At 37.5% G+C, this 27,141-nt stretch overlaps 1 protein-coding gene across 4 annotated transcripts in view; it reads right to left on the reverse strand.

Annotated features, from left to right (window-relative positions):
- Window positions 1-27,141, reverse strand: part of DNAH6 (dynein axonemal heavy chain 6) — a 257,763-nt gene that overhangs the window by 209,928 nt on the left and 20,694 nt on the right. For all 4 annotated transcript variants that reach the window (XM_070573711.1, XM_070573712.1, XM_070573714.1 and 1 more), the window contains exons 5-11: window positions 18,728-18,995; window positions 12,820-12,954; window positions 12,612-12,732; window positions 11,830-11,947; window positions 10,311-10,479; window positions 7,995-8,111; window positions 3,670-3,870 (exon numbers count right to left, since the gene is read on the reverse strand). In XM_070573711.1, coding sequence (XP_070429812.1) covers window positions 3,670-3,870; window positions 7,995-8,111; window positions 10,311-10,479; window positions 11,830-11,947; window positions 12,612-12,732; window positions 12,820-12,954; window positions 18,728-18,995 — 1,129 coding nt within the window. The remainder of the gene's footprint in view (window positions 1-3,669; window positions 3,871-7,994; window positions 8,112-10,310; window positions 10,480-11,829; window positions 11,948-12,611; window positions 12,733-12,819; window positions 12,955-18,727; window positions 18,996-27,141) is intronic.

Raw genomic sequence — 27,141 nt, forward strand, 5'->3', positions numbered from 1 at the left:
CCTTCTCTTTCTGTTTTTAAAGGTGCATTATTTCTACTTTATTAGAACATACAACATTTGTGTATTAGTCTCCCCTCCTTGTCTCTACCTATGTTTTAGTCTTAGATAGATCTACAATTAAATTTATTAGTCACCATTAATTTGTTTATTAAGAGAATATTTTTAGAGAAGTTTTAGGTTCACAGCAAAACTGAGAGGAAAGTACAGAGATTTCCCACATACTCCCTGCTCCCACATATGCATAGCCACCCATTATCTACATCCCCCACCAGAGTGGTACATTTGTTACAACTGATAAAACTACACTGATACAGCGTAATCACTCAAAGTCCATAGATTACATTATGGCCCACTCTTGGTGTATGGGTTTGGACAAATGTATAATGACATGTATCCATCATTATGGAATCATACAGAGTATTTTAACTGTCCCCCAAATCCTCTGTGTTCCACCTATTCATCTCTCCTCCCTTGGCAACCACTGATCCTTTTACTGTCTCCATGGTTTTGCCTTTTCCAGAACGTCATATAGTTGGATCTTACAGTGGATGATATAGTTGTATGATATACATACATATAGTGTATGATATAGTTGGATCATATAGTGTATGATATAGTTGGATCATACATTTACACTTTTTTTTTGTTTGTTTGAGTAAGATTCTCCCTGAGCTAACATCTGTGCCAATCTTCCTCTATTTTGTATGTGGGTCACTGCCATAGCATGGTTGCTGACAAGTGGTGTAGGTCTGCACCCAGAAACCAAAGCTGGGCTGCTGAAGCATAGTATGCTGAACTTAATCACTAGGCCATGGAGCCAGCCCCCCATGTCTGCACCTTTTGAAGTTGTCCCACAGTTGTCCTTTGGATAGCCTATTCTGTTCTTTTTTGTCTTTCTTCTCTTTGCTTTGGTTTTCAAGGATTTTATTGATATATCCTCTAGCTCTGGGATTCTTTCCTTGGCTAGATAGAATCTACTAATAAGTCCATTAAAGAACAGTCTCCATTTCTATTACAGTTTTATTATCTCTAGCATTTCTTTTTGCTTTTTTCTTAGGATTTTCATCTCTCTGCTTACATTGCCCATCTGTTCTTGCATGCTACTTATGTTATCCATTAATGCCACTTAGCATATTAATCATAATTGTTTTAAATTCTGGGTCTGATATTTCCAATATCCCTGCCATATCTGGCTCTGATGCTTGCTCTGTCTTCAAATTGTGTTTTTCCCTTTTTAGTATGCCTTGTAACTTTTTTGTGATAGCAGGACATGACACACTGGGTAAAAGGAACTGCTGTAAATAGGTCCTTAGTAAGGGGATGGTGAGGTGTAGGGGGAGGGCAAAGGTTCTATAGTCCTATGATGAGGTCTCAGTCTTTTAGTGAGCCTATGCTTCTGGACTGTGAACCTCATAAATGTTTCTCATTTGTCTTCTCTCCACTTCAGTGAGACAGAATGGCTAGAGTAGGCTGCAGTTGTGTATTTTCCCTCCCCCAGGTCAGTTAGGCTCTGATAATATCCTAGCAGGTTAGGCTCTGGTTAACTAGTTTCCCCTGAGGGCTGGCCTTGTTAAGAACAGAGTGCTCTGGTGTATTTTAAGATGGCTCCTTTCCCCCCTCCCCCTGCTGGAAGCATGAGGGATTTTTCTCCAACATTTACCACGGGAATGTGGTTGAGCTCCTGGAGGTAAATCTCACAATATTGATTGGGTCCCCCTGGAGTTTTTAATTCTCAGAATGGTTCACACTGTGCCTCCAGCAATTCATCAATTACAGTTTAGGTTTTCCTGCCCTGGCACTGGTTCCCATGGTGGTTTCTGCTCATGAGTCTCTGCTCTCAGAAGCCATGAATCCCGCTATTCACCTGTCTCTCCAATCTTGGGGGCTGCAGTTTGCCCTGTGTCCTCACCTCTCTTACAGATCCAAGAAGAGTTGTTGATTTTTCCATCTGTTTAGCTTTTTACTTTTTGTTAGAATGGAGTGGTGACTTTCAAGCTCCTTACACGTGGAACCGAAAACAGGAAAATCAGTTTTTTTGCCAAAATTATCTCTTGGTTACATGAAACTCATTCTCACTCCAGTTTTGATCACACAAACCACACAAACTCCTGATCAGTACCCAATTCCCTAAGTTTTTGTATTTTTAAAACTATTTTTCTATAGCCTTGATAGTTGAAGAACTAGGTTGGCTAGATAAAAATTCTTGATTCACACTTTCTTCCCTTGAATTTCACTAAAAAATGGTATTCTTTTATTGCCTTGCTTTATATGTGGTTTTTGAGAAGTCTGTTGCCAGTGTAATTCTCTTACTTTTGTAAGTTATTTGATCATTTTGCTTTGAGACCTGGAGGAATTTTTCTTTAGCTTTAAAAGCTAATGGTTTTAAGAGGCTATATCTCAGAGTTGACTGTTCTGAGTCAATTTTCCAAGGTACTCTCTAGGTTCTTTCAACAGATAGATTCAGGTTTTCTCTTCTTGGACTATAGTTATAACCATTTGTTCTACCCTTTGTTTAGTTTTTCTTTTTCAGAGACTCCAAGTATATGTGTGTTATTTCTTCTTTATGTGTCTTATGTTTTAATTATTTTCTTTCTGTTCCTTTTTACTTATATCTCTAGCTTATTTTCATTCCCTTGGTTGTTTTCCTGTCTTTCTCTTATACTCATTATTTTTTCCTATCATTTTTCTAGACTAATTATTAAATTTTCATTTTCTTTTTTGCTTATTCTCTCTTGGGCACCATGTAATTTAATCTTCATTTCTGAGATGAATTTGTCTTTTTATTCCCATTTCTATTTTGAATTTTGAATTCAATGTGATTTTGCACATATTCAAATGGTTGTTTGAGGATATTTACTTCAGTAAATATAGTGGCTTTTATTTCATGGGTTTTTGGGAGGAAAGGGAAGGAATATTCATCAGCTGTTTTAATCTTCACTCTCTGTTTTCTCCTCATAGTAGATTTGCATATACTTAATATATTTTAATTTCTTCAGCTCATAGATTTGGAGTGATTTATAAGATTTTCCATTTGAGGGCATTCTGTGCTGTCAGTGTAGAAATGTGCAGATTATTTCATTTTATTTTTTGGTGATGGGGGAACTTTGATTTTTTGGTTCTTTTTTGTCTTGCAGGACCTTAACTTTCATTAGTTGCTTTATTTCCCCTGTACCAGTCAATGTTCAAAGAATGCCTCTTCTCCATTTTTAAGTTTATTTTCTCCTCTAGAAGGGATTCCATCTTGAATAGCTTGGACTTTTAAGTCCCTTTCCTGTAGTCAGTGCTCTGATGTACCAAGACTTTTTAAAAAATCATTTTACCATTTAGAGATTAAGTGACATTCCATTTAAAGATAAGAAAGGAAGAAAATATATTGCTCCATTTCTTAAAAATTGAGAATATTATAAGATAGTTTTAGTAGGGGCTGGCCTTGTGGCCGAGTGGTTAAGTTTGCGCGCTGCGCTGCAGGCGGCCCAGCGTTTCGTTGGTTCGAATCCTGGGTGCGGACATGGCACTGCTCATCAAACCATGCTGAGGCAGCGTCCCACATGCCACAACTAGAAGGACCCACAACGGAGAATATACAACTATGTACTGGGGGGCTTTGGGGAGAAAAAGGAAAAAAAATAAAATCTTTAAGAAAAATAGTTTTAGTAAAAGTAAATATACCTTTATTTGAAGGATAATTGTGTGAAAATTCTTATCATCATCAAATACTGCTGATAAGCTTGGACCTGATCCACAGGTTTTTTCTTCAAGTTTGTTGTTAATGTAAGGGCTGGTAAAAGCATCAAAATACGTATCAGGCACGAGATTAGGAACTGATAATACAGTGTTTTGAAAATGATTAATTGCACCCGAAATACCATCCTGTTAGAGAGAAAAGCAGAAACATAAATGTGAACACATATACGGTTATATTTATGAATATTTTTGAATTTTCTGAAAGGGTAAAATAAATAAGAATAACTCGTTCAGTCTTGCCAGATACTGTGTTGATACTGAGTATATGACAAACCAGAAGACACAGCCCGGTCTTCAGGAAATACATCTTCTAATTGAGAGAGAGGAAGATAAAAAATTGCAACACATTATATTTGAAGTGTAAACAAAACACAGAAAGGTCATAAGCGAGGGAAGGCCAGAGTATGCCTAAGAGAATCAGGGAAAGTTTAAAGGGTGGGTTAAAAGGTTATATTCTTTGAGCAGTAATTTCCATTCTAGGAATTGATCCTAAGAGAAAGAGTTAGATATGTAAATAAAAATTCCTCTTCAAGGACACTCACTGAGGCATTACTTATAATAAAAACCAATAGGAGAAATATCTTAGTGTTCAAAAACAGGAGTGTGGTTAAGTTATGGTACACTTTAACAACGGAAAACTAAGTACTCCTTCAAAATGGTGTCTCCAAAGACTGATTAATGACATGGGACAAAGCTTATGATATACAATGTTAAGTTAAAAAAAAGAACAGGATAAAACTGGTGTATAATACCCATTTTAAAAATGTATATATAAAATCTCCTGGTAAGTTAGATATGTTGGTATATTAGTATGTACTAAAACAAAGTTAGAAAAAACATATAGAATGTTAAAGGGTTATTTCTATTTCTGGTACATGGGATTAGAGATGATTTTAACAATCTTTTTCTGTGTTTTTCAAATTCTCTTCAATGAGCATGAATTAATTTATAATTTATAATAAACACAAAATCTAATTAGAGAAAATGAGATAAAGAGAAGGTACTTGTTGAAATGAGTCTTAATAGATGAGCAGAAGCTTGTCAAGTATACACGACAGGAGTGCAATCCTTGTAAGCCACTGTGTGAGAGGCCTGAGAGGGCCACCAGGTTTGGGCGCTGTCAGTCGTTTAGGCTCTGGAGCATAAGTGCCAGGGTGGAGAAACAGGACAGGATGCGGCCGGCCCTTCATGAAAGGCCTTGTGAGTGATACTGGGGTCCAGTGTTACCCCACAGGCTAGCGTTCCCCAGATTGTGACCATGGACAACCCTGAGGATAAAAGGGTCCCAACGTCAGATAAATTTGAGAAGAAACCTTGGGTTAAATAAAGTTAGAGGGGATTCTTCTCCAGATCTGCTAAACAGGATTTTTCATATTTGTTAATATGCAAATGCATATCACAACCCGTTTTCCTCCTAGAATGCCTATCAACATCTCACAGAGCATCCTTTGAAAAATGCTAGTATAGGCAATGGAGAAATTTTTTTTTTTGGTGATGAAGATTGACCCTGAGCTAACATCTGTTGCCAGTCTTCCTTTTTTTGCTTGAGGAAGATGGTCCCTGAACTAACATCCATGCCAATCTTCCTCTACTTTGTGTATGGGATGCTACCACAGCATGGCTTGAAGCAATGTGCAGGTCTGTGCCTAGGATCCAAACTGAAGAACCTCAGGCCACCACAGTGGAGCATGCAAACTTAAGCACTATGCCACTGGACCAACTCTGGCAACGGGAAAATTTTAATTTTATGGGACATGATCAGATTTGCCTATGAAACAATCTCACTGTCAGCAATGTAGAAAAGGGATTAGAAGGAAATGAGGCAGGCAGATCAGAACAGACTATTACAGCAGGCCAGGTGAGAGATGATGAGGTTCCCATTGAGAGGAGGAGCAATTAAGAGTTAAGACACAGGGCTTGGTGACTTGATCTCAAAGAGGTAAGGGAGAATCTAGGATGACTCCCAGACTGCTGGCCTGGGCATGTGGATAATGCCTTTCATTGAGATGGAGATATAGAAAAGGAGAGAGTTTTGGAAGAAGTTTCTAAGTTCAGTTTATATACAGCATGTGAAAAGGAGGGAGCCCTGCAGAATCCCAACAATCAAAAGTCAGACAAACAAGAGGCTCTGAGAAAGAGGAATGAAAAGGAAAAAATGTTGAAACAGGAGTAAATCCAAAAGAAATTAAACCAAGGGGGGTTTCTTCTTCCAGAGGTGGAAGCAGTAAATACAGTCTAATGCACGAGGAGGTCTGTCAAACACAACAGGAAAGAAAGGAATCGAAAAATGTATATTGGATCAAGTATTCAGAAATGCTAGGTAACCCAAGCAAGAACAGTGTAAGATGTCAAGACTTAGGTATACAATTTTCCTTTCGACTAAGCTCTATACGTGTGTGTGTGTTTGAAACAACTAGATAAGGATGATTGTTAAGACTAATGACCAAAATAATTGTGAGAACAATTAGAAATTCATGAGTGATACTCCTGTTTATCCTGCTATTGGCTAGTTTTGTGTTACACGAAGTAAAATCTTTCGTGTGATGTGAACACGTGAACATACTGATTATGCCCAGAACTCAGCTTGTAACTTCACTTACATAACTGGGCAGGAGGGCACATGAGAGCCCAGTGCCTCTCTGTGTGGGGGCACCTGAGGGAGGCTCCAACCACAGGGACCTCAGCAGTCTGCTTGTCCTTGTAAATATCCTAAAATAGCCTATCTGATAAGTTATAGAATCATAAACTGCCAGAATTAGAAGCAACCTTAAACCTCCTCTGCCTTCTCATCTTACAGATGCATAAACTGAACACTAGAGAGATAAGTGGTTTCCCCAAGGTCAAATAGTTCATTAGTTATAAAGCCAAGACTAGAATCTAAAGATCCTGATTACTACTACTTCTGTGCCACAGTATACCAGCTAACAACAGAAAATATGGACTCTGATTGGTTTGCTAGTCTATGCATGTACACAAATGTGGAAGGCAGAATTCTAAGATGGCCCCAAGATGCCCCTGGTGTACATGCCCTGTATAATCCCCTCCTCTTGAGTATGGGGACGGACATCTGTGAATATGGTGGGATTCCACTTCCATGATTACGTTGCTTTACGTGGACAGTCGAGGAAATGTTGCAGGTATAATGAAGGTCCTAAATCAGTCAGCTTTGAGTTAATCGAAAGGTGATTATCTTGGGTAGAAGTGACTGGGTCAAGTGAAAGCCCTTAAAAGAGGGACTGAGCCCTTCCTGAAGGAGACTCTCCAGCTGGTCTTGAAGCAGCAAACACCCATACTGTAAACTGTTTACAGAGTTGGCCCCATGCGAGGAGCTGTAGGTGGTTTCTAGGATCTAAGGGTGGTCTCCAGCTGACATCCCTCAAGAAAACAGGGACTTCAGTCCTAAGCTGCTTAGAGATGAATTTTTCCAACAACCTAGGGGAGCATCGAAGTGGATCCCTCTCCCGTCAAGCTTCTGCGGAGACCTCAGCTCAGCTGATCCCTGAATGGGAGCCTGGAGAGGCCCTGAAGCCGAGGATGAGATAAGCAGCACCCGGACTCCTGGCCCACAGAAACTCGGATATAACAAATGGTTGTTGTTTTCACATGAATAAGGAGAACAGATTAGTGGTTACCAGAGGGGAAGGGAGTTGGGGATGGGTGAAAGAGGTAAAGGGGCACATAACTCTGGTGAGGATAAAACCTAGACTATGGGTGGTGAGCACGATGCAGTCTATACAGAAACTGATATATAACAATGTACCCCTGAAATTACACAATATTATAAGCCAATGTGACCTCAATAAAATAATTGTTAAAAAATTTAAAAATGGTTGCTGTTTTAAGCTACCAAATATGTGTTAATTTGTTACACAGCAATAGATAACTAAAACAACAAAACACTCTCAGATGCAGCACGCTTAAAAAGATTTCAAAAAAGGTATTTACAACTTAGTAATTTCTTGGACTCTTATTAGAGAGATGCCCATAGTCAATTCTAAATTTTGTATAGAACATGTTCTCTTTATGGTATACCCTACCAAGGCCCTAATCTGTCTCAAAGAAAATGTGCTAAACTTTCAGATACTTTTTATGTGTGTGGGATGCTGTGCACAGAACAATGCTTTCTCTTTCTCATATGATCATTTTGGACAAGTGACAACAGCAATCCTGCCAGTCATCCAACAGTAGAACAGTTGCTTCATTTTCCAAAAAGGTGTTTATACACGGATGTTATATGAAGAAACACATACCAGAAAGTCTTCCAAAGAAGGCTCAAAGAGTAGTGACTGGACTGTCAAAATCAGTTCTGTGAGAAACATGGGGATGAGCGACTCATCTTCTTCCTGCTTTTCCACCACAGGGGCCCCCTGAAATGAACACATTTGCAGGTTATAAAGATGTAAGTACCCAGGTGCAAAGAAAAAACTCTGTATTCCAAGAGGCATGCAAACTTAAGCTTGTACAATTTGCTGATTTTATAATGTTGGGATGTCTTTCAAAGAATATTGCCATAGAAATTAAAAAATAAAGGCAAATGTTGAAAGACTGTACAACAATGTAAAACTTTTCTCTTCGTAAAAACACCACCAACAAAATGGAAAGACAAACAACAAGCTGGAAAATACACCAGTAATGTATATGGCAGATAAAAGGCTGATAATATATAAACAAAAATATACTGGATATACTCATTAGAGGTATACACTAATAATATAATAATTGATACTTAAACAAAAATATGCTACAACAGAAATGTACTTAAATGGAGAAATGGGTAAAGGGCACAATCTGACATTTCTTAAAAGGAATATACAAATGATTGATCAACCTCCTCCTTCTCTTCCTCATGATACTTTATGCAGAAACAACATTTAGGGAGTATTTACTGTGAGCCAGGCAGTGCTAAGGATTCGTGTAATTCCCATGCCAACCATGTGAAGCAGGTATCGTTATTACTCCCAGGAGAAAATAGGATCTGGAGAAGGTGAGACATTTCATCCAGGACACACTGGTTAGTAAGCAGCAGAGCAGAGCTCACCAGCGGTGACCTGAACTCTTATCACTGTACTGGGGTGGCAGTTAAAGGAACATAACATTTAAATGCAGCAGTATACCACTTTACATCCATCAGATTGACAAAGATTAAATGAATGATAATATCTAGTATGCGTGTGGGTAAATGCTCACTCTCAAACATTTCTAGGAAGGTTGTAAGTTGACACAAAACTTTCTGGAAAGTTATGCCTCAGTATCAAAAGCCTTAACAGGTGAGCATATTTCTGACCCAACAATTCCACATCTAGAAATTTCTTCTAAGGGGAAAAATCAGAGATGTGTGAAAAATGTATAGACAAGGATGTTCTTTGCAGCATTATTTGGAATAGCGGAAAAATGATCAATAACAGAAAATTATTTATAAAACGTATAGTATGTTTCTATGGGAGAATATTTTACAGAAAAATACATATTGACTTGGGAGATTTTTCACAGTACATTGCTAAGTGGAAAGAGCAGGTGATAAAGTAGTCGATAAAGTATGAAACTGTTTTCCCTTTGGAAATAGTTATCTTTGGATAGCAGACAATGCTTTTCTTTGTACATTTCTGTGTTCAAATCTTCTGCACTTAGCATACATTACTTTTATAATTAGATGTTACTTTTCAAATGTGATAGAATTTGGAAAAAGGAGGAATTGAGAATAGAGGAGGAGAGAAAGTAATGAAAAGGAGTATGCAACTAAAATTCAGCTTTTGGAGAAAAGGGAAACTATGGCAAAGAGCATCAGGCCTTGGATTAGGGTTCCTGGGGAGGAAGTTGAGATGTGGAGGTAGGAAGCTTGATGAAACCAGGTCAACTTGTTTTGCTTTATTTTTAGGCAGCTGGCATGAAGCTATTATCCAGGATGGAGCTGGGGAAAGCTTATTGGGAAACGTGGATTGAATTAATATGATTTCTCTCTTAGCTATGCAATAATTAGAAGGCACAGTCAAATTTGTACTACTTCACCTCACACATCTCAAATTACTGTGTCCCTAAGATCAATCCTCCCAAGAGGTTATTCACTCAAAGCTCAAAGATTTGCTTCCATAATTTGCTTCTTCTCATCTCCAAATCCTTGTTTATCTCTTTCATTTATACCACCTTCCCTGCTTCTCTCTGCCAGTTCATGCTCACGGTGACTCCCAATTGTAAGCTTCTTGGGGGAAGGATCCTGTCTATGCTTTTCATCATTATAAACCCAACACTCAGCAGAAGGATTGGTACCTACTAGATACTTAAGAAATATTTGTTGAATGAACACATAAATAACCTTTAGCAAATTCCTAGGAGAGAGACAGCAACATTTAGCACAGTGGATGTTTTCTCTATAATTAGATACTCGTTGATATGCTGATTATCATTTTGCCATTTTATATGTGCATGGTAGGCTCTGATTTTACTGTGAAATCCTCTAAGCATTTCTCCCGTTTTTCCAGCACACAGAAAACAGCATAATTCATAGTGTATAGTAAGCACTCCTCAGTACATGCTGACCAACAAACTTTCTTAATTTTGTCTATATAGACCTTTTTATCAGTGACTTCAGGCTTTTCTTCAGTAATCCATTTCTGAATGACATCTGCTGAAGGTGTTCGTTTGAGCTTGTCAGTGAGATAATTCAAAAGAGAGTTAACAGAATTTACTGTCAGGACGTGCATTGTGTTCTCAATTAGATAGTCATTTAGACGGATAAAGCTTGAAAAGAAAAAAAAAGACAGCTTCAGTTTTCTGTATTCCCTACATATTTTCAAAAGTGACTCTAGAGCCAGTATTTAAATTTTAAAATATCATAATTTCTCTTCGAATTTCCATTTATATTACAATATCAGATGTTTATTATCCAGAAGAGTTGTTCTTAGACATTTTTCAATTTAAAACAAAAATATATTCAAATACAGAGCCTCAATTTAGCTAGGTGTTCTGACTACTCAATGAGATGTTTAATGTGCAATAAAGTTGTTATGGAAAAAGCGTCTAGTTCATCTAGCCAAAAGGGCTGTAGGATTTTTTAAGATGCTTTAAAGAAGAAATCAGTGAGTATATAACATCTCTAACTTACATTCTAATGGTAAAAGTGTGAAATCTTTGCTATTGAATAAATGTTATTAGGGAGCAATTGCTAACCCAAAGATGCAAATTCTATGTTTCCTTACTTGAGTGCTTAGAATGCAGATTGAGTCAGCAAGGTATTTAGAATAACTTTTTATTCTGTTTAAGTGGAGCCCAGGAGCCTCTAGTACCTGTAGACCTGTGACAGTGGCCTCAGGGACTGCTTCACTGACTGCTGTTGTGACACAGGCATTATCATGTTATCTCATATCTAAATAGGTGCACAGTTAAGATTTACTAAGTAGACAGCTATAAAAGTTGGATTAAGTCAATGAGCACTGAGTAGCAATAATCAGTGTTTTATGGCGCCACCTACAGCTTTTCAGACAACGTTTGGTGATTTTGTTTGCAAGAGTTATTTGCAGTGATGAGGTTTTAGAATGTTGTGAAATCCAAACTCTGGAACAATGTCAAGATCCAGTGGGGTAAGCCAGTGGCAGAGCTAATCCTACTGAGGGAGAATCCCCTGGAGAGACCCTGGAAGCAAGACTTTCCTCCCTTGTCTCTCAGCTGCACAACCTTGGGGAGACGGCGGAACTGTGTGTGGCAATGCAGTGCCTATAGTTCTGTAGTGACCAAAGAGATGGAGCAGGCACTCCAGGTACACTGGAGGCCCACAGATCTCTGTGTGCCTGACTTCTTATCACAGCCTGCCCCATGCTCCAGGCTGGGCTAGAAGGAAACAAAGCCTTAGTGATCAAAGAGGAGCTCTTGGCCTTGGTCATGCCCTCCACTCTCTACCAGCTTGTCATTCCCACTGGCTGCTTTGCTGGGTGGCAGTTGTAGGGGCAGGTTTCTGGGGCATGCATTCAGGTTACCATGTCCTTCAAATCCCTCCTCACTACTAGTGAATCCTGTGATGGAGGCTTTAATTTTTGATGAAACTTGAGAAGGATGATGCTCTAATTCTTCTTGAAAGAAAGAATAATCATTTACCATGTCAGCCTCATGCAATGATGCCTCTTGCTGGCCTGCTCTGTGTATGTCATTTTCTCAGAGTCTGTGCAAGCAGGCAACTCAATGACATTTCCATCCTCTGGCATGTTACAATAAGCTAAGAACAACAGAAGACGCAACAATAACAATTCTTGTGTAAAAATTCCATTGCTTTCAATATGGATTAAAAGACAAGTAAAATTAAAAAACAACAAAAATGCTTTGGTTCATGAGATATTTCCAACTCCAGAAAACAGCCCAGTTATCCAAAAGAATTCCACATCAAAGGATTTCAACTCAACAAAAGACTGTAGACAGTTTATTAACATTCCCTCTAACAGAACTGGATCTGTGGACCATACCACTTCTTCCCCAGGAACACTCTTACCCTCCTTTTGCACCTGCAGTTTATCCAAACCATCTGGGGCCAATCCTGAGATCCATCCAGTCCCTTAATTTTAACAAACCTATTGTCCCTTCTAGTAGGTTGCACATACCTTTAAGCAGAGAGGCCCCGAGTCTGCTATAAAATGCTTGTGAAATAAAGATTCTGTAACCAGTTTAGAAATGCTATACACAAGCAGGGGCAATGCAAGGAAAATGCAGTATTTACTGTCTTTCCCTCTCTACAATATACATTGAATTTATAACCTATCGAGCAAAAGTTTAGAAGAATAGAAAATTAAGATCATTATTTAAACTTAGGAAAAGCAGAATAAAAACGAGTTAATATTTTAGAGAGCCACCACTTCTGATCTATCGAAGTTCTCTCGCCTTCATACCCTCAACAACATCATACGAACAATCATCAGGAATGAATCCCGCAGCACGCAGAGCAACTCGACAAGCTTTCCTGACCACAACTTTTGCCTCGTTTCGAAAGTCTTCTAGGCGCTCTGTCACCTAGGCATTGATGAATATGCATAATTAGTGGTACCAAAGCAGCAATAATAGGAAAAAATCTTGGAATTTATAGACAAAATTCCTTACCTCTTCTAGCCGTATGACTTGTGCGAGCTTAAATTCTTGCAGGGTGTAGGTGTGACATTTTTCAATATAACAAAGTCCCATAAAACTCAGTTGATAGCACAATTCATTTATTTTAAGAAGAGCTGGTCGCAGATACTGAATGAAAATAGGAATTTATCATTATTTAGTTAAAAAAAAACCTCTGTCTTTTAAAAGTATAAAAATGTTTGGAAAGCAGAAAGGTTATTAAGAAAAAAATAGCTCTGTACGTTAACTTTGTCTAAAATTTACAAAGCACATACTTTAAACAGGGACACTTCTGAAATTTTGCTCTAAAAACATTCTTTGAATTATCAGATTTAATTTGTCTGAATTCCTTTCTTCTCATTTTGACAACATGTCTTTTAGCTATGAGATTGAGGGCAAGTAACAGAGGACTGGGCAATATCTTACATTTCACTAGGTTTGGCTACTGGCTACTAAAAAATTCTTCCTGTTACCTTAAGGATTTTGCAATGTCCAGTCATCATGATAATGTAGGGGCCCATCTATTGATCTAAGAGGCTATGACATAGAACCAAGACAAATTTAACTTTAAATTTTCAGTGGGTAACCAGTTGCCGAAAAGAAAATTAGTCACTATTAAGAACCTATCTTGCAATGAGGGCTGGGAGAATGAGTGGAAGTATTTGTAAAATTATGCCTCATAAAATTAACTTAATCTTTCTCTTTGCCACCATCCTAAGTCAGAGTTCTAGGCTGTTGGCTTTGAAGGCACATATTTTAAGAATGTTCCAAAGCCATTCACTCTTACAGCTCCTAATCTAATCAAAGGAGAAGTAGTACGTTATATTAAAAAAGTTAACATTAATTTATTTGTAGGTGACACCAATTTATATGTTATATACAACACATTACTGGACTCTTTTCTAGGATTTTCCAAAATAGGACAAACAACAGTTATTCACACCCACATGAAATAGTGCTTTAATTATTTATTCTAAGTATAAATAAAGGAAAGTTATAATTAGCAAAGTCCTAAATGAAGAGAGAAATGAGAAAACATCTAGGAAGTCTATAGCCCTTAAGATTCATCTCTTGGGGGGATTTGTATGATTTATAATCATACAATCTTTTTTAAGGAGCAAAACTTTAGAGGCTAAGTCTATAAATTGAAATAAGATGCTAAATAAATTAACACGAGATCAGGAGTAGGGATGAGAATGTAATCAAAACAGGGCAGTAAAAGCAAGGAAGTCTAGGATGCTCTGGAGAAAGTCCTTGAACCAAAAATACAAGTTCTATTCAGTAAAGGGATAAAGAGCAAGGATCCAATGAAAGGGGCCGGCCTGGTAGTGTAGGGGTTGAGTTTGCCTGCTCCACTTCTGTGGCCTGGGGTTTGCTGGTTCAGATCCCAGGCATGGACCTACACATTACTCATCAAGCCATGCTGTGGAGGTGTCCCACATACAAAATAGAGGAAGACTGGCACAGATGTTAGCTCAAGGACAATCTTCCTCACCAAAAACAAAAAAAAAAAAGGAAGGATTTTAATTACAAAGGAACATTCAAATTAAAATAAACAAATGACAATGTATGAGTGAATGTGAAAAACTGCCTGAAAGCCTGAAAGCATCATGTATAACAAAATTACATGTTATTAGAAAACCAGCAAAATCATCAAATACCGGGCAGGTTAAAATCATGTGCAGCATTAAATAATATTGAAAAATTAATACTAAACACACACCTACGTCTAGAGAAAAGTGAAACCTGGAAACGTAGGAGACTAGAAGGCACAAAAAGGAGGCATAGTCTTAGATAGCTTCACTGGCGAATTCTACCAAACATTTAAAGAAAAATTAATAGCAATTCTTCATATACGCTTTTAAAAAAGTAGAAGAGGGAATATTTCCCAACTCATTCTATACAGCCAGTGTTACCCTGATACCAAAACCAGACAAACACATCACAAGCAAAAAAATTGTAGACCAATATTCCTTAAGAAAATATATATATGCAAATATCCTCAATAAAATACTAGCAAACCAAATCTAGCAATATGTAAAAAGGATTACACACCATGACCAAATATGATTTATCCCAGCAATGCAAAGCTGGTTTAATATCTGAAAATCAATTATTGTAATAAATCATATCAATAGAATAAGGGGCAAAAAACCCATGATAATCTCAATAGATGCAGAAAAAGCATTTGACAGAATCATCATGGTTCTATGGTAAAAACATACAACAAACTAGGGATAGAAAGCAACTTCCTCAGAACATCATACTTAATGGTGAAAGACGGAATGCTTTTGCTCCAAGATCAGGAACAAGACAAGAATTTCTGTTCCTGCCACTTCTATTTATCAGAAAGTTCTAGCCAGGGAACTAAGGCAAGAGAATTATATAAAAGTCATTTAGATTGGAAAGGAGGAGTAAAACCATATCTCTATTTGGAGAGGACATATTCTTGTTCATAGAATATCCTAACGAATGCACACACACACACATACATACACATACCGCACCCCCCCCCACCCCCCTGCAACGAAACTATTAGAGTTGATAATAAATTCTGGAAGGTTTCAGGAAACAGGCTCAATATACAAGTATTGCTACATAGAATACATATATGTATATGCACATACATACATGTATACATATGCTATTTATATATATTCTATATATGTACTATATATATAATGAAAAATCCAAAATGAAATTTAAGAAAACAATTCCACATACAATAGTCTCAAAAAGAATAAAATATTTAGGAATAAACTTAACAAAAGACATGCAAAACATATACTCTAAAAATTACAAAACATTGTTGAAAGAAACTTAAGAAGACTCAAATAAATGGACAGGCATTGTTGTATGTTCATGGACCAAAAAAGCCAATACTGTTAAATGGCAATACTTTCTAAATTGATCTAAAGATTTAAAGCAATCTCTATCAAAATCTGAACTGGCATTTTTGCAGAAATTGACAAACTGATTTTAAGATTCATGTGGAAATTCAGGGGACTCACTTTCTAATTTCAAAACTTACTACAAAGCTATAGTATTCAGGACAGGGTGATACTGGCATAAGGACTGATACAGATCAATGGAATAGGATTGAGAGTTGAGAAATTCTCACATTTACGGTCAATTGATTTTTGACAAGGGTGCCAAGACAATTTAAGGGGGAAGGAATCTTCTTTGTGACAAATGGTGAGGGACAACCGGATAGCCACATGCAAAAGAATGAAGTCAGGCCCCTACTTCACACCATAAACAAAAATCAACTCAAGATGGATTAAAGAACTAAATGCAAGGGCAAAAACTATAAAACTATTAGAAGAAAACATAGGAGTAAGTGCTTATAACCTTGGACTAGGCAACAGTTTTTTAGATATAACACCAAAAGCACAAACAGCTAAAAATATAAAAGGATAAAATGGACATCATCAAAATTAAGAATTTTAGTACTTCAAAAGATGCCATCAAGAAAGTGAAAAGACAACCCACAAAATGGGAGAACATTTTTGTAAGTGATATATCTGATAAGGAATTTGTATCCAGAATATATAAAGAATTTCTTACAACTCAATAGTAAAATACAAGTAACCCAATTAAAAAATGGGCAAAGTATCTGAGTAGAAAGTTCTCCAGATAAGATAAACAAATGGCCAATAGGCACATGAAAAGATGCTCACCATATTAGCCAACAGGAAAATATAAATCAAAACCACAATGTTTTTAGATACCACTTCACAACCAGAAGGAATCATTCTAATGAAAAAGACAAATATAATGTTGAGAAGATGGAGAAACTGAAGCCCTCATATGCTGTTGATGGGAATGTAAAATTATGCAGTGGCTTTGGAAAACTGTTTTTCAATTCTTCAAAAGGTAAAACACAGAATTACTGATAACCCAGCAATTCTACTCCTAGGAATATATCCAAAAGGAATGAAAATACACGTCCAGACAAAAACTTGTACACAATGTTCATAGCAGCATTATTCATAATATCAAAAAAGTGGAAGCAACCCAAATATCCATCAATAGATGGATAAATAAAATACATATATCCATACAATGAAATATTATTCACCAATAAAAAGAAATGCTATGCTACAACATGGATGAACCTTAAAAACATTATGGTAAGTGAAAAAAGCCAGTCACAAAGGACCATATATTGTATAGTTCCATTTATATGAAATGTGCAGAATAGGCAAATCAATAGAGACAAGAAGTAGATCAGTGTTTGCCTAGAGCTGAGGTAGGGGTAGGGAAGAGTTGGGAGAAATAGAAAGTGACCACTAATGGGTAATGGGGCTTCTTTTTGGAGTGATGGAAATGATCTAAAATTGACTGTGTTGATGGTTGATCAATTCTGTGTATATACTAAAACCACTGAATTGTATACTTTAAATGGGTGAATTGTATGGTACATGAATTATGTTTCAATAAAGTTTTTATAAGGAAGAGTAGGGCACGGGTGCCAGTAAGGTTGGTTACTAAAAAAATCATAAAAAGAAAAATTTCAAGGACAGCTCCACTTTTATCCCTTCAATCTAGTCTAGGGGAATCAACCCTCCTAATTAACTATTCTTAGATATAAGGCTTGTGCTAAGTGTATGGGTAACCATAACATTGAATCGATTTTTAAACCAATGCAATAGGTCTGTTATTTAGGTCAATCTAAGATTGAAAAGAAAGAGGACTTTCTAGTCTTCTAGGGCTACATTTAAGAGAAGATACAAGGCCAAAGCACCATTGGTATGAATGGTGGACAGAGAGAATGACAACTTTCAGCACATAAAATAAGACAACAAGCCTTAGAATTGATGGAGGTAATTTTAGAGACAAATGCAGGAAGTACTATCTTACATACCTAGTAACAAATTTATTAAATGTCTAGTGTCCAAGACATGGTAAGAGATGAAAGGTGGTAAAAAGGCAGTAAAATAGGTTCAAATGACTGATGGATCCTTAATGAAATTACGGTCTAGAGGCTGAGTTTGATATCAAGAAGGACTAGAATATTTTCTACAACTCAGAATGCTTGATGGGATGGATGACCTGAGATAGTACATCTTATATATATTTTTGCACTATTATCTATGTTAGCCATATTCCTTCAATGTTCCTTTATTATATGACTGACATCTTAATAATGATCTTTCCAATTACCATATGCAAAGTGAAGGAAATGACCAGTAAAAAGCCAGCTTGAGGCTTCTGACTTGAGAGGGTGGTGACTCAGAGTCATAGAAACAGAGAGCTGAGGACTCAGTCCTCTGAACATGATAGTAATGATGACTCCAGTTCATTCTCAGGGGCCACATAAAGAATTTCTAATGCAAGTTGACATTCAGTGAGTGAGTAGAGATTTTAAATATGGCCACACACCATTTAATAGTTCTTTTTCCATGATTACCTCATCCTCCAAAGTAAATATTAAAATTTTCCCTACCGTCTGAATCCCCGGTAGAAGACATGATATGATACATTGGGAGGTATTGGCCCATGAAAACAAGCCCCCAAATTATTTTGGACCATGAAGTCTAGAGTTTCTCAAAGGTGAGAGGAGGTAATAGGGGTTGCCAGCCTACTCTGTTCAAAAGGATACACAACTTCCCTCATCAACAACAAAGCGGGTCATGAATCCAAACCTCTGGGGCTGCTTCTAATCAAAGGAGTCCGGTGCTACTCTCTTCTTATACGTTTGCATTTTGCAAGCCTCGTTAAAACATAGAAACCCCACGAGACTGCCAGACTCTTAAATGACAAGACAGGATGAAAATTGTGAATTCTCAAAGAAAGATGAAATATTTTATTTCAGGGACAGTCTATACCTACACCTGCAATATGTTCACACTTTTTTTCCCCCTGTAATTCTTTTAAAATAGGATTAGTAAATACCTACTTGATTAACAATGAACAAATTTTTTTGTAGAGCTTTTCTACATCCACTGATTTTCTTGGAACGGACATTCTTCTTCCACACGTTAAACGCCTTCCATTTCCGGAAAAGTGAAAATATGGGAATCTTAGTGAGTTCTCTGTGATACAGATATTCTTGTTCCCATCGATCGAGTTCGATGAATTCAATGTCATCATTATAAATGTGCGTCACTGCCTTTTTGCTAATAGTATAGTAGTCATTTTTGTTGATGTTCTCATAACTCACAACTCTAAGATCAAATAAAAATTGAGGCAAGTGAATAAAGTATTGAATACAAAGTTAAACAATTGCATTACTTTTTTGTTTTAAAGAGATAAAACATTTATGGAAAAAAAACATTATTTAAAATTTTAAAAAATTCAAACAAACTACTTTTAGATCAAATAAACTACTCAAGAAAAGGAGGGATACCTGCTTTTTAACAACAAGCGGACTTGTTAGAGCTCTTAAAGATTTCACAACCTTGGCAATATGCTCAATAATTTCAGTTACATGGTTTTTACAAAAACAAATCAATTAGAGATTTTTAAAATGTAACAGTCCTATATGAAAGCTATCTGGAAATAAGTTTTTATTTATTATTAACTCTTTAGAAACTATTCAATAATAATAGTGTAAAAGAGTTTTATACTACTCAGTATTGACAGAATTATGGGAAAGATCAAAGCAAGAAAATATGAATTAGATAAGATTAGAACCAAGATCCAGCTTAAGCTAAAAAAAAGTCCAATTTATCATATAACAAAATAATCATTATTGAGAAATTGTTTATTTCAAAATATCCCTTTTTCAGCTGTCACAAGGGCATTCTTCAACCTTATGCACAATAGGAAACAGATCAAGCAAAGAAGAAAAGCAAGAATGGGATAAAAAAAGGAGTAGAAATATGAGACGGAGCAAAGTAATGAGAACAGAAAAGGCTGATTCTCTAAAATTTCTTAAAATTAGAACTTGCCTAAGGCACAAATGTATTTTCTGTAATTTTAGTGATAACATTGAAATGTTGGATTCAACTTAAATATTCAATAATAGAACAAATGTGAAATATATTATGATATAGCAAGTCATTAAAATATATTTAGGAATTTAGGAAAATAAAATTTATGAAGAGTCTACAGTAGTTTAGAATAATAAGATAAAGGTTAAGTGCAAAAACAACCCCCCAAATTGTTTCTGTGTTAAAACTATGCAAAAATTATATGTACTATCCAATATTAGACAGGAACACTCCAGTGGAAACCAACTGTTTCCCACATCTATGTTCTCTTCTAGTCCTTAGCTCTGAACCTGGAGATCATGGTCCTTTAGCACAGCTTTCAGGTCATCTGTGAAAACCCTGAAACTGTTGTACGTAAATAAATTTATGTACAAATGTATAAGTTTTTAAGGAATTGAAACAAAATTCTCATATGCTTTGGGTCTGTTAATCAAAAAACTAAGAACCACTGAAATAAATCATTTTTAGTTTTTAATTTCTATTTTTGTTTTAATAAAACTAAGTAAAAAAACATTTTTAAAGTTGGGGCACACAGGACCAGAATGAAAGCAAACCAAAACCCAGAACTGCTTCTGTAAGCACACAAGGGACGCTGGGGGCTGAAGGTGCTTGGAGGGCAGAGAGTCTGAGAGCTAACCCTAAGGGCTGTTCTCCCCTTCAGTGCTGTTATGGAAAAACTGCAAGCTGCTCAGCTTTAACCTGATTCCACTACCTGACTTTTTGCCTGTGTTCTAATTAACTCACATCAGAAATGTCTAGAAAAATGCCAGGTATTGCATGTTCCTGGTGAGGCTTATGGAAAACAGTTTTTCCTTTTGTATTTGTCAACAGCTAATTAAGACATTCTTGAAGGGATTCCCTCCCAAATGTGAAATTTCAACTTGTCTCTGAAACTGTAATCAGCTTCAGATGTTTTATTAACAACAGTCATAAAACCAACCAAACAAGAACGAACAGCTCACCCCAGCCCTGGTGCACGTCTGGAAAACTTGCTGTGTGGATCTATCTGCTACTAAACGTTCTTCTAGAAGGGGACAGGTGTGGTCCACGATGTTGAATTTTAACTTATTGATTGTGAGTGCTACTTCGAAATCCTTTTTATTTATATTTTCCTACCTATTCAAGATCCTCATTCTCAAGGCCGTAAGCCTTTTCCTCTTGTACACATCTCTACTCTCCATAGAGCAAATGAACACACGAGAGTCTTTTTCAAAGATTGGATTGCTAGCATCAAAATCATCTGGGGTGCTTATTAAGAATCTAGATTTCCTGGTAGAACGCAGAATCAGAATCTTTACACATGGGACTCCCATATGTAAGACTCTAGTTTAACAAGCTCCCTGGGTGATTCTGATGCACAATAATGTTTGTGAACCACTGAACTTTATTTGAAAACAAACAAACAACAACAACAACCGAGTGCTGACAGGTGAGCTCTCTCTGGTACCTTCACTTGGAAATCATCATCCTGTGTTAACCACACCTGAGTGTATCTCTCATGCTCTCCTCCAAACAGAGATGGAGAGGTTTCACCTCACTTTTTTCTAACTCTCCCGGCTTTTGGCTACTTTTCCTCTGCATCTAAAAATGTGTAGAACTTCTCTTTTACTTGTAGAAAGTTTTTCTTCACCCTGGTGTCCATTGAACTTGAAATCCCACGTCTTCTTTCCTCTCGTAAACTTCCTTTATAATGGCGTGTTATCAGTTGGCCATATCCTCCCCATCCATTCCTTCTTAAAGTTTCCGAAAACCAGTCTTGTTTCTCACTACTCTAATGAAATTATGCTCTCAAAGATCAGCAGGGACTTCCTTCAAGCCCAATCTAGTTGGTAGGTAGAAGGGGCAGCAGGATCAAGAAGAGCTTTGCAAGATTAAGAGGGCCTATGCACAGTTCTCTGCAATCCTATTCTTAGACTTTCCAGTTCAGTACTGAGGGATTACCCCCGAGATAAACCCCTTGGACTTCTGTGCTTCGTTCTGCACACTCTGCCGTTTCAGGAGTTGTGCTCATCCATTTCAGAAGTTGGTGCACCACTCCTACGCTGACGACTGCCTAGTCAGCATTTTTCGGCATTGGGGATTCAGCCTCAAATTTCAGCTGCCTCCTAGATAGTTGCTTTGAATGTTTGTTCCATCAAGGCCTTTCTTTGAGGAAATAATCAGAAAAATTAGGCTTCCTTTAAGACCTAAAAAGAGAACTTCATTTGTTCAAGTGCTGTGCTATAAAATTCCTACTTTGCTAACAAAGAAGATGACTTTATGATCCAATCAACTAAACAGAGACCCTTGGATAGGTGACGAATCAAGCTGAGATGAATGCCTTGAATAAAATTACATTTAACTACGCTTTACTGGGGGGGAAAACCCTGTAGTGTTTTCTTGCTGTTTAATGTAGAATCAAGGAAACCCTCATTAAATTATTTTACTGTAGAACCGGTCTCTCTCCATCTGAAATGAAATTGACACTTCAAGACTTCTATTAATTTCTAAAAGGATGTGTCATGTGGAGTGAGAGAATTTCACGGCCCTTGTGGTAGATCATAAATTGTCCTGTCATTGGCCATTTCAGATATAATTCAAAGGAAACCTACTGGGGTTCTAAAAAAAATTATTTCTCCTATTAGAATTCCTTGATTTTCCAAAACAGTAAGATCTCAGTGTGATTTGTTATTTAAAACAGCAGCTCTGTCTGTTGTTACACCTTGCTGTGACTGAAAATGCACTGCTCATCTTTAAATCAGTTCACCAGCCGAATGCAATCCTGCGCCACCTAATGACATCCAGTCAGTGACGAACCGCGTGTTCCACGGTGCTCCCACAAGATCAGTACCATACAACCTAGGTGTGTAGTAGTTTGAACCATCTAGGTTAGAGTAGGCACACTCTATGGTGTTTGCACAGTGATGAAATCGCCTAATGATGCATTTCTCAGAACGCATCCCTGTCTTTAAGTGACACATGACTATACTGTCTCATGAGACCCTTCTGCTCAAGAACTTTGAATAGCTTCCTATCACTTACATCATTAACCCAAATTATTCTGCCAGGTGTTTGTGGCCATCTGCTCCTGTCTCATATTGGTTCCTCCTCTGTCCACACAAATCGCCCTGTCTAGTCAGGCTGGTTTCTTTTTTTTTTTTAAAGATTTTATTTTTTTCCTTTTTCTCCCTAAATCCCCTCAGTACATAGTTATATATTCTTCGTTGTGGGTCCTTCTAGTTGTGGCATGTGGGATGCTGCCTCAGCGTGGTTTGATGAGCAGTGCCATGTCCGTGCCCAGGATTCGAAACAACGAAACACTGGCCGCCTGCAGCGGAGTGCAAGAACTTAACCACTCGGCCACGGGGCCAGCCCCCAGGCTGGTTTCTTGATCATGAACATTGTAGGCCGTGCTTGAATGCATGCATGTGTCCTTGTCCACCCTGTTCCGTCCTCTCATTTCTTTCAAGTTTCTGACTTCTACAAGCAAGAGAGTAATTCCTTACTTGCTTTAAAGTAGTGGGGTGGATTAGATGAGCTCACGTGGCCCTACTAAAATCTAAGTTCTCTCAGTTTCATTACTATACAGTTTTAACTGTCATGATTTGAACATATTTTTTTGACAAAGGTAAGCAAGCAAGTGCCTGGAAAGAAATTAGCCATTTCCTGAGTTCTGCATTTATAAACCTCAATCTATACGATGGTGGTCAATGTCATGATTCAATGTGACTCTAGATCTAACCTAAACTGGAGAAAAGAAATGGCTTGTTTTGCTTCTGGTTTGATTAACCAGAAATGGTAAGATATCTGATAAGGAACTCCTTTTTACCTAGAAAGTTAAACAAAAATATAACTAAGAGGAAACTTCCAAGTTTCTTCAATAAGAAAGTGCTCTGGGGCCAGTACTTCTCAATGTATGGTCCTTGGAGTGGCAGCAGCAGCATCACTTGGGAATTGCAAATTCCCAGGCCCCAGTCCAGACTCACTGAAATCATAAACTCTGGGGGGTTAACAATCTGTGTTTTAACAAGTGCTTTAGGGCTTGCTTGAGAACCATTGCTCTAGGTCGACAGTGTGCAACTCTGGTTGAATCTTGGAATCATCTGATGAGTTTCATAGAAATGTTGTTGATCAGGCTCCACCGCAAACCAATTAAATAAATCTCTGGGAGTGGGGCCTGGGCAATTTTAACTAGCAGCCAAGGCTGAGAACCACTGCTCTAGGTTCTTCAAATTGTTGTATGAAATGAAATCATCATACACCAGATTGTCATGGATCCAGAACAGTGCCAAGGTGGGTGTATGCGTGTTTGTGTGTGTGTGTGTGTTTGTGTGCATTTGAAGGAAAGGTAGGGAGACAATCTAAAGCTGAGAAGTTTTGATGATTCCCAGTGAAAATCCTAAGGGTCTATAGTGTTTCCACTTGCTGACTTGACTTTGACTTATTAGATTTAAATTTCTTCATGGCCTAGCCCAAGAAAATTGCTATTGTGTTAGGTAACCTGGTGAGGTTTCTGATAATGTGGCTCCAAAGTGATCTGTTCCTCATTACATAACATATACACCTCATTATAAAGTTTTTTATAATTATGACCTCACATGTAAACTAGAATGCTGCCATTTTAGAAAGTTCCAAGCTGGCATTTCTGTGTGTTTTCTGTTCTAGCACACTAAACATGTAATCTAACTGAAAGGACAGAATACCTTTAGTTTGAAATTCTAAAAGCTGCCTAAAAAAAATACTTTTAACATAACAGGCCTAGAAACTACCTGAGAACTGACTTGATCACTTAGAAAGTAATATGGCCTGAGCCTAGCGCAGATGTCTATATGGTCCTAAAAGCCCAAGTCATGTAACTAGGTTTCACAGAATCCTAATCCCAGCAGATACCACACAAGAAAGGGTTCCCTGGTTATGCAGGAAAGAAACGTGTAAAGAGCATTCTGTATTTAACTTAAGGTTTCTTAATCTCGGCACTATTGACATTTCAAGCCAGGTAATTCTTTCTTGTGTGGGGCCATCCTGTGCACTGTCAGCTGTTTAGTAGCATCCCTGGCCTCTTCCCACTTACTACCAGTAGCACCATCCTCTCCAGTTTTTGACAACCAAAAATGCCTGCAGACATCACCAAATGTCTCCTGGAGGGCAAAGCCTCTCAGGAGGAGAACAAGTGATTCAACTTAATGTTTCCCAAATTTACATGATCACAGAACAATTCTTTTTTTTTTACCATCCATCTATTAAATCACTCAGTCTAACGTTCCTGGAAATACACTTTGGGAAACGCTGACGTAGAGAAGACACTGTGTCCTTTCTTTGGCTTTCCATGGATGATAAGATGCTTAGGACTTGGGGAGGACTCTGCCATCCATCCTGACTTATCCATTAAATTCTAATAGCTTTAAAATCGACATTGCACAGAAGATTAAATTATAGCATTGAAAGATGCAAGCATCAGACATTATTCTGAATTTCCTATCTGCAAACCACAAAAAAATATCAAATCGCAAAGTTCTTAATGTATCTACTCAATTGTCCCATCTTTCAACTGTGGAGAGTGCCTCTCTAATGGGACTCTTTTGAGGATGAAATAGATATACAGGAAGCACTCAACACAATGCTTAGCACAGTGTGTGACACAAATGGCAGTAGTTGTCATTATGAGGACAAGTACATTAGGCACAGTGCATGAAAGCTCGGGTTCTTAAGTACAACTACTTGGGTCTGAATCCCAGCCCCACAATTCGAGTAGCTGTGTGAAGTTGGTCAAGTTACTCAACTCTGCCTCAGTTTCCTCATTGGTACAATGGATATATCGATACTACCTACATTAGAGAGTTGCTATGAGGATTAAATGAATTAAAGAATTTGGAACAATGTTTTGCATATGCTACGAGTTGGTGTTTGTAGTATCATGTTACAGTACTCACCCATTACATTTCAAAGACTTGGTACCACACTATGGCCTTATAGAAACACCCACAGTTTCTTCTCAGTGTGATCAAGTTTCTATTTCAATGACCAAAACAAAAAATAGCAAAACATGGACAGATATAATTAATATAATAGTGAGAAGAGAGTTTCCATAGACAAATGGAAAAAAATCCCTCACCTGCTAGGGAAGGAATTGTCTGACACTGACAGTGGCTCCTTTTACACCAGCATGAAAAATAAATACTTAAATATTGCCCCAGCAGGGGATCATCTTAGATTCAATTAAATGTTCAGACTCAAGATTTTCATAGACTATATTTGGCACCCATCTACTTAGAAGGACATAGGACAGGAACTACTTCCTGCCAGCAGAGCAGCAGCAAGCCTCCCTTTTCCCTGGGAGTCTCTGACAATCTAAAAGCTACCCGGGAGCTATCCTCTCCCCAGGTGACAACTCAGATTCAAGAAGATGAGATCCACATTGGGTGGGTGTGGAAACTATTCTGGCTTAAAAGCCTTATTACCCACAGGAGCCAATATCTCTGGCAATAACTCTATATGCATAGATTTCAGGGTTCCTGCAAGAGACATGCCCAGAAAAAGACTTGCTGCACTATTGCAAGGCCAAAGCTCCCCATCAGGTGTTTACCATTCATTTTTAGTTCCTCCCAATGCAGACACAATTTAGCAATCAGGGATCATTTTTATCATAAGCAGTGTTGCCTAGAAACAATCGACATTCTACTCTTATTAGGTTACCAGGGGAACAAAGCTTCAGGGTTAACCAAAGGTCAGATACTCACGCAAGAGAAAATTGGCCTAAAATCCTCTAGGGCAATGCTGCCCAAACTTTGCATGTTCTAACACACCCATACAATGGTAACATTTCATAAGGAACACTGGTATAGACGTTAATTACCATTTCTTTATATTATAGTAAGAAAAATAAAACACAAGGTATTCAGGGAAACATTCAATATTGAATTTGGTAAAACTTCCAAATAAAATCTAGCTCATAAGCAACCACAGCGGTGACCATAACTTTTTTGAGGCAGCTACTTGCATTTCTAACCAACATGATGAATGGTCTGTTCAAGTTCTTGATAGTCACCACTGCTGAGGAACATTGTTTATGGAAGTAGGAGACAGCAAATGGCAGATGTTGATTTATTGCTTTGTCTCTCACAGATGGAAAACCAGTTTCCCATTAACCAGAATCTGGATAACTTATTCTGTTGAAATTATGCACCAAAGGTAAGTCTAACAGCTTTTCCTTTGATAAATGCAGTGTTGAAATTTCTTGTGATAATGCAAATTGATTTAAAATCTAATCAAACATTTCCATATGATGCATTTCAGAAACAATGGTGAAGCTTGCTCTCACAGACAGATGTTACTCTGTTTGACTTAATAATATTTCTTTAGGGTTTACATTCATAACAATGACTCAAAATCACTAGAGAAC

The sequence above is a fragment of the Equus przewalskii genome, chromosome 14 (assembly GCF_037783145.1).
Source record: "Equus przewalskii isolate Varuska chromosome 14, EquPr2, whole genome shotgun sequence".
NCBI lineage: Eukaryota > Metazoa > Chordata > Mammalia > Perissodactyla > Equidae > Equus > Equus przewalskii.